The 13,009-nt window shown below is 43.3% G+C and overlaps 1 protein-coding gene across 2 annotated transcripts; it reads left to right on the top strand.

Annotated features, from left to right (window-relative positions):
• Nucleotides 1–544: 544 nt before the first annotated feature.
• Nucleotides 545–12,642, top strand: LOC104092877 (large ribosomal subunit protein bL21m-like). 2 transcript variants are annotated; one of them, XR_011413774.1, is made up of 7 exons: nucleotides 545–1,059; nucleotides 1,255–1,335; nucleotides 9,910–9,984; nucleotides 10,084–10,176; nucleotides 10,307–10,564; nucleotides 10,689–10,738; nucleotides 10,825–12,642. XR_011413774.1 is itself a non-coding variant. In XM_009598562.4 (5 exons), exons 1-5 carry the CDS (start codon nucleotides 631–633, stop codon nucleotides 10,328–10,330), a joined length of 702 nt encoding a protein of 233 aa, XP_009596857.1. In that variant the 5' UTR covers nucleotides 545–630; the 3' UTR covers nucleotides 10,331–10,788. The 2 variants fall into 2 exon arrangements, 1 of the variants encoding a protein (XP_009596857.1); XM_009598562.4 differs by lacking the exon at nucleotides 10,825–12,642 and having other exon boundaries at nucleotides 10,307–10,788.
• The last annotated feature ends 367 nt before the right edge of the window (nucleotides 12,643–13,009 follow it).

Genomic DNA, 13,009 nt, shown 5'->3' with positions numbered 1-13,009 from the left:
CAGAGTTATGTGTAATTAAGATTTTCAATGAAGGGGTGTGACTTTGAGTTTTTAACTATTAAAATAGGAGAAAACCTCAAAAAAAGGAGGAAAAAAATAAATCTAATTCCTAGCATTTCAGACATGCCACATCAACTTTCTCATTCCCACAATTATATATATATATATATATATATATATATATATAGATATAGATAGATATAAATATGAAAAGTTACAAATTAAAAGGGGTGAATTGATTATTTCTTGATCAAGCTAAACATAACAATTAAGTAATTTGATCATATGAAAAGTTACAAATTAAGAGTGGTGAATTGATTATTTCTTGATCAAGCTAAACATAGCCATTACGTAAAAGTTAAAACTGTTACTCCAAATTCGAGGGCGTGGTTTGATGGTCGATAAATGTGAAAATCATGATAGAGCGCCAGTGAAATTCAAACACCACTGTTTTTAAAAAATAAAATTACTACTCTTCAAATAAAAAAGGGAAAAAAAAACGAAGGCAAAAAAAAGAACGAGTAAATGTGAGTTATGTTACCGAGTTGTACCGAGTTGAATCAGAACAGAAACCCCCAACTTCCAGCTCACTCTTAAACACTCCCCAAAAGCTCAAAGCTCAGCCAAACAATGGCGAATCGGCGATGCGTTCAAACCCTAAGCCGTCATTTAACATATCTTCTCTCTCCAAACCCATCATCTCTCCATTCCCTCACTTCCATTTCACCTCAAACCCTAACCCCACAAATACTTAAATCCATCGTCACACTCACTCCCTCTCCCAAATGCCCCAATGTTACCACTAAAATTTCATCTTTCCACAGGCATTTCTGTTCCAATCGACCGATCAATAGCGATGATGACGAGGAGGGAAGTGAAGAAGAAACTGATGATGATCATGACGTGGAGGGTTTGGAGTCGAATATTGAGCCCAGCAGAGAGTACACTCCAGAGGAGAAAGAACACGAGGCAGCTGAAATTGGGTATAAGGTCATCGGCCCACTTCAGAAATCGGACCGGGTCTTCAAACCATATGAACCCGTTTTTGCCGTTGTTCAGGTTAATTACTGTTTCCTATATACCTTATAATCCCAAACTAGTTGGGGTCGACTATATGAATGTATATGCTATTTTTGATTAACTTAATATATTTGGAGTTTTTTAACACTATAGATTATATACGTTTAGTGATAAATTTTGTATCTTTAATTGTGACCTTTACAGAATTGAAGCTGTTGTCTTTTTTTTATGTAGATTGGTTCTCACCAGTTTAAAGTGAGCAATGGTGATTCCATTTTTACTGAGAAACTGAAGTTCTGCGAAGTTAATGACAAGGTAAGTTGGTTTCTTGCTTTCTGGAAGTTGTGTACAAAGTTGATGTCTTTTTCTTATACATACCACTAACAGAAGGCACCTTGAGGACGTTGTAGCAGTAGGCGCTAACTTAGTAAAAATATATGTCTTAAAAATTGTTCAACAGTTCATATAGTTAAACTCAAATGCAGAATGTGCAGTGCAGATGCACCCGCTGCTCTCATACTACAATTGTCCCTAACTGCTGAAATTACATCAGGAAAAAAAACTAAAGGCTGAGTTTAGGGTTGTGGCTGTCAAAGGTCTGGTTGGATTGTGACCATGTATCGTTGTTTTTAAGCTCTGTTGTTTGTTCAAGTAAGGAATGATGGGGTAAAGGGATACTCTAAGTGCTTATTTGAGCTTTATGTGCCTCGTCCCTCTGGATGTGTTAAATGCTCAATTTCTACCAAACCTTATTTAGGACTGCAGGAGCTAGTTGATGATCTCCTTAGTTCTTTTGTGCAAATGTGTTCGGTCTCAGTCCACTACTTTTATTTTTGCTCTTCTCAATAGATCATTTACTACTGACCTTGCATCAATTGGCATTACTTGAAAGAAAAGGCTCCAGAGCAATTCTTAAGGAAAAAGTTGAAAAAAAAGTATATCTATAACATCAATGAAGTGGTGATATACGTGGAAAAAGTTGAAGATATTTATTATTAGATGCGGGGAATTTCATAATTCTATTTTTAACATATCTGATGCTTGATGAAAAGGGGGAAAAGGAAGTTGCCCTTTTATTGTTTTTGAAATTTGATAATTACCCTCCTGTTATGTAATAGCCCCATAATTCCTCTGTAGTTTTCCTTAATTAAAGAGGCCTTTTTCATAAAACCATGCAACTTTGGTTTGAATAAGAAAACAAGCAACTATTTGTTTTTTTGAAAACCATGATTCTTTCTCCTGTCATCAGTTTATTCTTTAATCTTCAGGTTTTTGATGGTAGAAAGTAAATGCAAGTTAGACCATTGGGACTTTGAGAAAGCTATTAATCCATGTTATTGCGATGAAACAGCCTTATAATATTTTCTGTGTATCCTAGATATTATTGCAAAATGAGTTTCCTTGTTTTAATATGCAGGTATAATACTGCAAAAGGGTTAATGAGACTATTTGTTACGTACTTACGTTGGAGAAGAATTGACAAGTGTTTATAATTAAAAAAGGGTAGTATGTCTTCTGTTCTAAAATTATGTAAAGTAAAAAAGGAGACTTGAATTATATTGCTGGAAATGGACATCTTTTGAGATGTGCATGCACAAAAGTGTTGGGTTCCATAATCCATATGAAACTAATTGGCTTTGATATCTTTCGATGCTAAAGGAAGATGCTAATTTTTTTGGTTTAATTTGCGCGCCTGCTGCCTTCCTTGGATGTGGTAGCCGTTTCTCAGGCTCCCTCTCCGGAATCGAACCCTAATTCTCCGTCACCCGTCACCACCATGGTAGGCCACTATCCTACCATCGAAAGTTGATAGGGCAGAAATTTGAATGATGCGTCGCCGGCACGATGGCCGTGCGATCCGTCGAGTTATCATGAATCATCGCAGCAACGGGCAGAGCCCGCGTCGACCTTTTATCTAATAAATGCATCCCTTCCAGAAGTCGGGGTTTGTTGCACGTATTAGCTCTAGAATTACTACGGTTATCCGAGTAGTAGATACCATCAAACAAACTATAACTGATTTAATGAGCCATTCGCAGTTTCACAGTCTGAATTTGTTCATACTTACTGTTACGCGGCGCCTTCCTGAAGTTCCTTGGAAGGGCGACGTAAGGCTAGGCAACCGATGTCAGTACGGTTGCTGTCCGCCAACTGAGGTCCCCTCCGTACGCTAGACTAGATTGTCAGTGCCGTACGGGAAAACCAATGTCATGAGCAATTGAAAGAGAGCAGAAAAGAGAATTGAGAATGAAAGAAAGCTTGATTGCATTGAATGAAAGCTATTACAGAAAACAAGACGGTGTCGGGGGGGAGAGACACCAGTACAGAGAATTGTTTGCTTGCTTGAAAGTTTTGATTGCTTGGTCCCCCTTAATAATGCTTAAAAAAATAAACCAAAGTTACATGACTAGACCTATGAAAGCTGGAAAATCACACTTAAAGAAAATGCAGCAAAACTACTCTATATTTACAATGAAAAGGACTTAGTCTTCTACAAAGCAGCAGCAAGTCCGTTGGCAGCAACTTTGTCTTTAGCATCAGGGTCTGCGCGCGCGGCATTGTCTGCGCGCGCGGCGCTGTCGGCTTTTGCCTGTGGCTGGGCGCTGGCGATGGCTATCGGTGGGGCGACAGAGGCACATGCGCGCTTGTCACTTGGAGCTGCCGAGACCACGGGGCCGACCGTGGCGACGGGCGTTGGGAGGCTGGCCAGGACGCCACGGGGCGCGTCCAAGGGATCATGGGGCATGGCTGGAAAGCCGCCCATGACATTCTCCCCCACCTGAGTTGGCGACGTCCTCGGCGCCTTCCTTGCAAGGTAATCATCAATCAGGCTCTTGTAGGCTTTGAGGTTTGTTCCCCTCTCCCAAGTATTCTCCTCTGCATCACATCCCTGCCATTTCACCAAGAACTCCTGGTGATCTTTTCTTGAGGCGTGAATCACTCGATCATCAAGAATAGCTTCAGCACGCCTTTTTCCGGTTGAATTGGGGCCTCGAATACTTGGTATTGTGAGTTGGCTTCGTGAAGGATCCTCCACATCTTCCCGAAAAGGTTTCAGGAGACTGACATGGAAAACAGGATGGATTTTCCACCAAGCTGGGGTATCCACCCGGTATGCAACTTTCCCAATGCGCCTTTCAATGGACAAGGGTCCAATATATTTTTGCAATAGGCGAGGGTCATGGACCCCTGCAAACAAGTACCGCTTTGGGATTTTGACCATCACTTTGTCTCCCACCTGGTATTCCACAAAGCGGCGATTCTGATCAGCATGCCTCTTCATCCGCTTTTGGGCTTTGACAAGATAGCTCCGCACTATCTCCAAATTTTGCTTCCATTCTTTTGAGAAGCTGGCAGCCCGAGGAGATTTTGACATGTTTGGTGCGTTCACTGTGTGTGGGAGTAGCGGTTGCTGTCCGGTAACAATTTCAAAAGCGCTTTTGTTGGTACTTGAGCTCTTTTGTGAATTGAAACACAGTTGAGCAGCATCCAGAAGCTTCACCCAATTCTTCTGCGATCCGGTCACAAAGTGCCGGAGATATTCCTCTAGCATGCCATTGAATCGCTCCGTCTGGCCATCAGATTGCGGATGAAAACTTGAGCTATGACTCAATTTTGACCCGAGGCACTTAAAGAGTTGGGTCCAAAAATTGCTAGTGAAGCGTGAGTCGCGATCACTAACAATGTCTTTAGGTAAGCCCCAATACTTGACGACATGAGAGAAGAATAGTCGAGCTGTATCTTCTGCTGATATATATTGTGGGGCTGCTATAAAGGTAGCATACTTGGAAAACCGATCCACCACAACCAAGATAGTTGTGAGATCTCCGACCTTGGGCAATCCGGTGATGAAGTCCAGGGAAACGCTTTCCCAAGGTCTTTTTGGGACAGCTAGTGGTTCTAAGAGCCCTGCCTGCGTCAAGCGGTCTGACTTATCTTTCTGGCATACTAGACAAGTCTTCACATACTGAGCGACGTCATCGACCATTTGAGGCCAATAATATGCACGGCGAAGCAATGCCATGGTGCGTTCCTCGCCGGGATGACCGGCCCACAAAGTATCGTGGCATTCTGCAAGAAGAGTCCGTCGCAGATCTCCTCCTTTAGGAACATAAAGTCGGTTCCCTTTCACCTTCAGGAACCCATCTTCGGTGTAGAACTGGCGAGTCTTGCCCTGTCCTACCAAATCAACCAAATACTGTGCAGCAGGATCCTTGATGAGTAGATCCTGTATCTGGTCTTTTATGGTGGTGGTTACTTCGCTTCCCTTTAGGGCGGCGAGAACACACATCGATGCTAGATCAGCTCTCCGACTGAGTGCATCAGCAACATGATTGGTCTTTCCACTTCGGTACTCCAGGTTGAAGTGAAATTCCGCTAGGAGTTCCTGCCACCTAGCCTGTCGTCCATTCAGCTTTGGCTGGGTCATGAAATGGCTAACGGCTGTATTGTCTGTCTTGACCACGAATGGGGCTCCCAGTAGATAATGCCTCCAAAGGCGTAAGCAATGAACGACAGCCAATAATTCTTTCTCATGGGCGGCATAGCGTCGCTCTGCATCCTTCAGTTTCCGGCTCTCGTACGCTACGGGATGCCCTTCTTGTAGCAATACTCCACCAAGTGCATAGTCGGAGGCATCCGTTTGCACTTCGAACGGCTTGGCCAAGTCAGGGAGGGCCAAGACTGGGCTACTATACATAGCCATCTTCAATGCGTCGAAGGCCTCTGCCCGCTTGGGGCCCCAATCCCACGGGGTGGCCTTCTTGAGAAGTTCTGTCAGCGGCACTGCAACGAGGGAGTAACTTTTCACAAACCGCCGATAGAAGTTGCATAGGCCAAGGAACGACCTCAAGGCATGTATATCCTTAGGAGGCGGCCATTCTGTAATGGCCCGAATCTTCTGCTGGTCCATCTTGATCCTCCCTTCCTCGATGACATGTCCGAGGAAGTCAATTTGTTTCTGAGCAAAGGAGCACTTGGATAGCTTTGCATATAGTTCGTGCTCCCGCAATCGGGCTAGGACCTTCCGCAAATGCTCCAGGTGTTCTTCTAGTGTCTGGCTATATACCACAATGTCATCCAAATAAACCACGACGAATTCATCAATGTATTCTCAGAAGACTTGGTTCATCAAGGTGCAAAATGTGGCTGGCGCGTTAGTCAAGCCAAAGGGCATAACCAGGAAGTCGTACGACCCATATCTTGTCACACAGGTCGTCTTGTGCTCATCACCATCGGCAATCCGAACTTGCCAATAACCTGTCCTCAGGTCTATTTTGGTGAATACCGTCGCACCACCCAGTCTATCAAACAAGTCTGCCATTAGCGGAATAGGGTACTTGTTTTTCACGGTGATTTTGTTTAGAGCCCGGTAATCCACGCAGAGTCGTAAACTACCATCATGTTTCTTTTGGAATAGCACAGGGGACCCGTATGGGGACTTAGAGGGCACAATGATCCCTGTGTCTAGCATTTCCGTCAATTGTCTCCGAAGCTCGGCGAGTTCGGGTTGTGACATTCTGTATGGCGCCCGGGCAGGTGGCTTCGCACCCGGCACCAACTCAATCTCATGGTCCACAGTTCGCCTAGGCGGAAGACGCTTTGGCATGTCTTGTGGCATGATGTCTTCAAATTCCAGAAGTAACTCCTTCACGGGTGCAGGAATGGGACCCGAGGAGCGTTCTATATCTTCCATGCAGAGGGTAGCCAGGAACGTGGGTTCATGTCTTTTTACCCCCTTCTTCAACTGCAAGGCCGAGATGTTCTCGGCTGCCATCTTCATGGGAATGCACGGAATAATGCAGGGCTTGGCCCCATTTGCCCCCATCATCAGTAGCATGTCTGCATACGGTGCGGGCATGGTATTGGTCTGTCTCAGGAATTCCAACCCCACGATTAACTCAAAGTCATCTATGATCACTACGCGCAGGTTGAACTTTCCTTCATAAGGGCCAAGCTTCACTGGTACTTCTTTGGCTATTCCACCCACTGGTTGAGGTGGTGAGTTGATAGCCTTCACACGACCTTTGCCCTTTCCTACGACTAGTCCAAGACGCTCCACCTGAGTCGAGGCTAAGTAGTTGTGGGTGGCACCTGTGTCTATCATTGCCCGAATGGGCTTGCCATTTACCTTCATGTCAACGAACATTAGGGTCCTCTCTTGATGAGGAGGAGTCCTCAAATTCGCCTTCTTATTTCCTTTCCTGGCAATTGGACAGGGGTCCTTCTTCTTGCGGATACCGGCACTGGTACCCGCTAAGGGCTCAGAAATGGAGCCAACAATTGCATTGAATGCACCTACTGGCTCGGTCTGGTCCGCATCATCGGCGTCGTCATCCGTCCCATCCTCAAAAGCTTGATGGGCATTCATCTGTGCATGTGGACATTCATTATTCCAATGTGGTCCGCCGCAATGGCGACATCCTGAGGGGGGCTTCCTCCCCCGATCATTGTTGTTAGATGCAGCACTAGTACTGCCGGAAGAGGGAGTCTTGGATTTGGGTGCACTCCGGTCTCCTCCACTTCTGCTAGGGCCACTAGTGTTTGGTTGGCCCCCTTTGTATCCTCCTCGGACAGGCTGTTGAGGCCTATCCTTCCGGGCTTCCACTTGGTAATCCCCAAGGCACTCTGCTGCTTGGATTGCCTTAGGCAACGTGTCTACCCTTTGTCTCTGCAACTCCATCCGGGCATAAGGTTTCAACCCTTCCAGGAAGGTGAAGAGTTTGTCTTTGTCCCCCATGTCACGGATGTTCAGCATGAGCGCGGAGAATTCCCGCACGTAATCTCGCACTGATTTGGTCTGGCGGAGCTCCCGCAACTTTCTCCTGGCATTGTACTCAACATTTTCGGGGAAGAACTGTAGGCGTATGGCTGCCTTCAGTTCCGCCCATGTGTCGAGGGCATCTTCACCTGCCTTGATGGCTTCGTACTTCACCCGCCACCAGAGTTTGGCATCACCCTGAAGATACATGGCAGCAGTTGCTACCTTCTTAGCTTCTTCCAGGCTTCCCACGGCATCGAAGTATTGCTCGATGTCGAAAATGAAATTTTCCACTTCTTTGGCATTCCGAGCTCCACTGTATGGCTTTGGCTCAGGAATTTTCAGCTTTTGTGCCATGGGGGCGAGGTTCACACCACCCCCAAATTGGTTTCCGCCTCCTCGAAGTAGGCCTTGTAAAGCAGCATTGACAACATTGAGCTGGCCTGTCAAGTTGTCAATGGTTTGTTGCATGGCAGTCACCCTGTCTGCCTCTTGTTCCCTGTTGGCTAAATCCTCGGCACGCTCCTGCTGGAGGACCTCAAATTTACCAAAAATTTCAGCTGCCTCTGTGGCTGCTGTTTGCCGGTCTCCTTCAGAGTCGCGGCTGATGTTTTCTATGTCAACTTCGGCCTGGATGAGTCTGCGGTCCAGGTCGTCCAACCTTTGCACTAGGCTGGTTTTTAGATCGGGCACCATTTCCACGATGGGCCGTAATGCGTCAACCGTTCCCTCAAGGGTCGCGATGCGATCCCCATAATTCACCATGGTCAGAAATGGTGGTAATTGCAATGTGATCCCTCGTCCGATGTCGAGCCTAGGCTCTGATACCAACTGTTACGCGGCGCCTTCCTGAAGTTCCTTGGAAGGGCGACGTAAGGCTAGGCAACCGATGTCAGTACGGTTGCTGTCCGCCAACTGAGGTCCCCTCCGTACGCTAGACTAGATTGTCAGTGCCGTACGGGAAAACCAATGTCATGAGCAATTGAAAGAGAGCAGAAAAGAGAATTGAGAATGAAAGAAAGCTTGATTGCATTGAATGAAAGCTATTACAGAAAAACAAGGACGGTGTCGGGGGGAGAGACACCAGTACAGAGAATTGTTTGCTTGCTTGAAAGTTTTGATTGCTTGGTCCCCCTTAATAATGCTTAAAAAAAATAAACCAAAGTTACATGACTAGACCTATGAAAGCTGGAAAATCACACTTAAAGAAAATGCAGCAAAACTACTCTATATTTACAATGAAAAGGACTTAGTCTTCTACAAAGCAGCAGCAAGTCCGTTGGCAGCAACTTTGTCTTTAGCATCAGGGTCTGCGCGCGCGGCATTGTCTGCGCGCGCGGCGCTGTTGGCTTTTGCCTGTGGCTGGGCGCTGGCGATGGCTATCGGTGGGGCGACAGAGGCACATGCGCGCTTGTCACTTGGAGCTGCCGAGACCACGGGGCCGACCGTGGCGACGGGCGTTGGGAGGCTGGCCAGGACGCCACGGGGCGCGTCCAAGGGATCATGGGGCATGGCTGGAAAGCCGCCCATGACATTACTTGTGTATTTTCCGGTTGACTAGTAAGTGACTGTTATGTCAGTTCCCATTAAGTTTGAGAAGTTGGATTAGCAATTTCCTCATAAACCACTTTTTAATCCTTTAAAATATATTAAAAGAAGAAGTTCTTATTTGAATGAATTCTATAAGTAGGTTCATTGAGAGGAATACTTATCCCAAGGAAAAAAAGGTTCATCGAGAGCCGGCCCCGACTTGTTTGGGACTGAGGCGTAATTGTTGTTATTTTTTTAATGATCTATTTTTCCTCACTGTTGAAAAGGTATTGCATATATTGCACTACCTGTAACCACTTATGGTAAGTGGACTGATATTACTAATATACAATACCTCAAGAATGGTTTGTGTAATTAACAGAACTTCATTTTTCAGTAGTTATAACTGTTAGCTTCAATTATATTTACTTATTGGATCGTGCTGAGCTTATTCGAGGAATGCCATAGATGTGGAACTAGGTTCAGTTCTTCAGGCATTGAGCTTGGATGTTTGCATAACTTGCTTCATATATGCACACACACATCTTATTTCATTCCAGATAGATTAGGAAATTTAATCTGTCCTTCTCTTGGTCCAGGCATTAGATGCTAAAGTACTTATATTCAAGAAGAAGAGACGGAAGAATTATCGACGTACACGAGGACATCGACAGGTTAGTCATTGATTCATCCACAATGAACATACTGCCTGAAACACAACTATGTTTTATACACGTTGTTACTTCTCATCCTCTTTTCCTATTCATTTTTAGGAATTAACAAAATTGAGGATTACGGATATACAAGGTATTGAGAAACCTGAAGTGGCACACCCTCTTAAAACAGAGAAGAAAGGTGTTAAGAAGGTAGCAGTAGCAGCTTAAAGATGCTAAAAAGTTTTAGTAATAGTTGAGCAAGGGATTTTTGGCATATACAGCTGACGTGGCTCAGCTTTTTCCATTCGTCCTGTCTTATAAGATTTATGTGAAAACGCAGATGCCACATGCGGTCGGGTGTTAAACTGGCATGAGATGGAGGGCAATGATTCTGTTGTAGGCTTAACATAGTTGAATCTTGAGGGTATATTCGGTTACAAGAACACATCGCCTATAAAGCTTAGAGAATAATATTTTCTTGTAAAGGAGTATGTCCGACACTCAAGTCATTGGTGGTTTTTGTTTTCTTTGCTGGTTTGCCCTTTCCGTATGTGTTGTCATGTTGCACGGATTCAGCTGTTGGACTATGCAAAATATGGTGAGATATGATCGGCTTTGATTGGATATTTGGTTTTTGCATTGCTTTGTATAAAACAATTTTTTGTATAGGTAAAGATAGGTTACCATTGTTGATTTCATCTGATATAAATGACTTGATAAAGATATAGGCACATTCCAATCATATAGCAACCAATGAGGGTGTAACCAATTGGTAAGACTGTTTTATTGTCAGCTTTCAATAGTTTGAATCATCTACTCAAAGCTTTCGAGTCTGTTTATTTGATATTTTGCGTGCAGAGTGAGAGGGTCTACGGTCAAGACTCGACTTTTTAATCATGTTATAAGACAAGGGAGGTGGAATTGCAAGAGTCGAGATATTCTCCATTGAGTTGGAAACGGTATAAAAGACAGGTTCAGAAATGGTCAAAACTAAGGGCGAGCAGATATTCTGTGGAACAAAGATTGTCTCATGTTCGTACAAAAGCATTAGGAAATACAAGTCTGGAAAAGAGGGTAGAACAGTAAATTATCAAGTAGCATCTTCGAACTTTCTAGTTAACTGAGGTTGTTGAGTAACATGATGTCAAAGTTGCTAACTGGTTCTGACATTATCATCAAGTAAAGAATGACTTGAACATTAGGGGGTGCACGGTCAGCATCTAAGTTTTTAGCCGTCAAAGTAGAAATGTTGACATCCCCCCTCCGAACTAAGGCTGTCCAACTGGACGGGTCGGGTCGGGTCCCGTCCCACTTAATTTTAAACGGGATGGGCCCATGTTAAACGGGACACAGGATGGGACGGGATGGCCATTTCGTCCCGTTTCGTCCTGTTCCGTCCCGTCCCGCCCCGCCTGTCCCGCGTTCTATTTTTTTTTGAATTCTAGCTGTTGGGCAACGACTCCAATTGCAAAAATAGCCGTTCCCAAAGGCCAAAAACGGCTATAATTGGCCTCCACCCCCCAACCCCCCCAAAACACCCCTACTCCCAAACTTTTAATATAACCTCTAAGTTTATTAAATTATACTTTGGCCCTATTTTCTACTATAAATACCCCATCCTTCTTCATTTTTTCCTACAAAAATAAATCATTCTCTCTCAAATCTCTTACATTCTCTCAATTTTCTCACTATCAACTATCAAGTGATAAGTTTCAAGTATTTGGGCAAATTTTTGGAGCAACTTTCAAGTTTCAAATTAATTCGTCAAGTATTTGGAGCAATATTTTGGGCAATTTTTTCAAGTTTCAATATTTAATTACGGTATACTCGTTCCATCTCCTAATTTTAATATATAATTTTTGCGTATCATTCAAGAAAATGAACAACCATCTCTCGAAGACTGCCAATCTAATATATATTCTTATGTTAAATCAATGTTTGATAAATATAAATCTATGGAAACAACAGGTGGTGAAACTGCTCCTTCTACTTCTAAGTCTAGAGTAAAAGTTCTATGGGAAGATATGGATGATATAACAAGTTTTGATTCCTCTATTGATGATGAACTTGATTCTTATCTTAATCAAGGATTGGAAAGTATTAAAGACGAAGAATGCAATGAACAACTTTTGGCATGGTGGAGGGAGCGTGGCAAGACTTTTCCAACACTTTCAATAATGACACGAGATATCCTTGCTATTCAAGCATCATTAGTAGCATCAGAGAGTGCTTTTAGCGCGGCAAGATTTCAAATCAGAGATCATAGACATTCATTAGTGGAGGACAACCTAGAGTTTTCCGTATTATTCAGAGATTGGATTAATTCAGAAAGAAGAAATCTTGGTTTTGAAAAATTAACCACTAGGGAAGAAGAAGAATACAATGAGATACTTAGCACTGGGAGCGATGACGGCATGGAGCTCATGGAATATCAATCAACATTGCCAATTCCAGAACAATGTCCGAGAGAAATTATAGATAAGTTACAACGAAGTTATATAGGAACTTACAAATATTAATATGACAATTTGTAATTGGCTACTAAGAGGCCTAGTTCAAACACAACCCTTCCTAGCAGGTGGCTGCGTATATTAGGTGCTCTTCAAAAGAATTATATTTGTATGTGAGATTTGAAAGTTCTATTAATAAAATAAAAGGCTCTAAGCGTTGAATTTTTTTTATGATTTGTCTTACACTCTTACTTAGTTACTTAATGGCTTAAAATTATATTAAATAAATTATAACTCTATTATAAATTTATAATTACTAGAATATTTTATTACAAGTCTTTTGTTTTAATATTTTATAATTCTTTACTTAGTTTTCTAATTTCTGTTTAATTTTTAAATTTATTAAATAAGTCAAAAAACTAGCTGTTGCAAACTTTAAAAACTTAGTCATTGTCAAAAAAATAGCCGTTGCCAAACTTAATGCTTAAATAATTTTTTTTTAAAACGATACTTAAGGCCCGTGAACCCGTCCCGTCCTGTCCCATCCTGTCCCACCCCGTTTATTAGCGGGACGGGATGGACCTACCGTTTCG

The sequence above is a fragment of the Nicotiana tomentosiformis genome, chromosome 2, assembly GCF_000390325.3.
Source record: "Nicotiana tomentosiformis chromosome 2, ASM39032v3, whole genome shotgun sequence".
Taxonomy (NCBI): domain Eukaryota; kingdom Viridiplantae; phylum Streptophyta; class Magnoliopsida; order Solanales; family Solanaceae; genus Nicotiana; species Nicotiana tomentosiformis.
The sequence above is the reverse complement of the archived record's forward strand: the minus strand, read 5'-3'. Positions and strand labels throughout refer to the sequence as shown.

What these genes read in the sequence shown, in the direction of transcription:
- LOC104092877 (XM_009598562.4), top strand. Translation starts at nt 631, where the DNA reads ATGGCGAATCGGCGATGCGTTCAAACCCTAAGCCGTCATTTAACATAT. An exon ending in CCGTTTTTGCCGTTGTTCAG is followed by an intron (nt 1,060 to 1,254) that starts GTTAATTACTGT and finishes TTTTTTATGTAG; the next exon opens with ATTGGTTCTCACCAGTTTAA. An exon ending in TCTGCGAAGTTAATGACAAG is followed by an intron (nt 1,336 to 9,909) that starts GTAAGTTGGTTT and finishes CTCTTGGTCCAG; the next exon opens with GCATTAGATGCTAAAGTACT.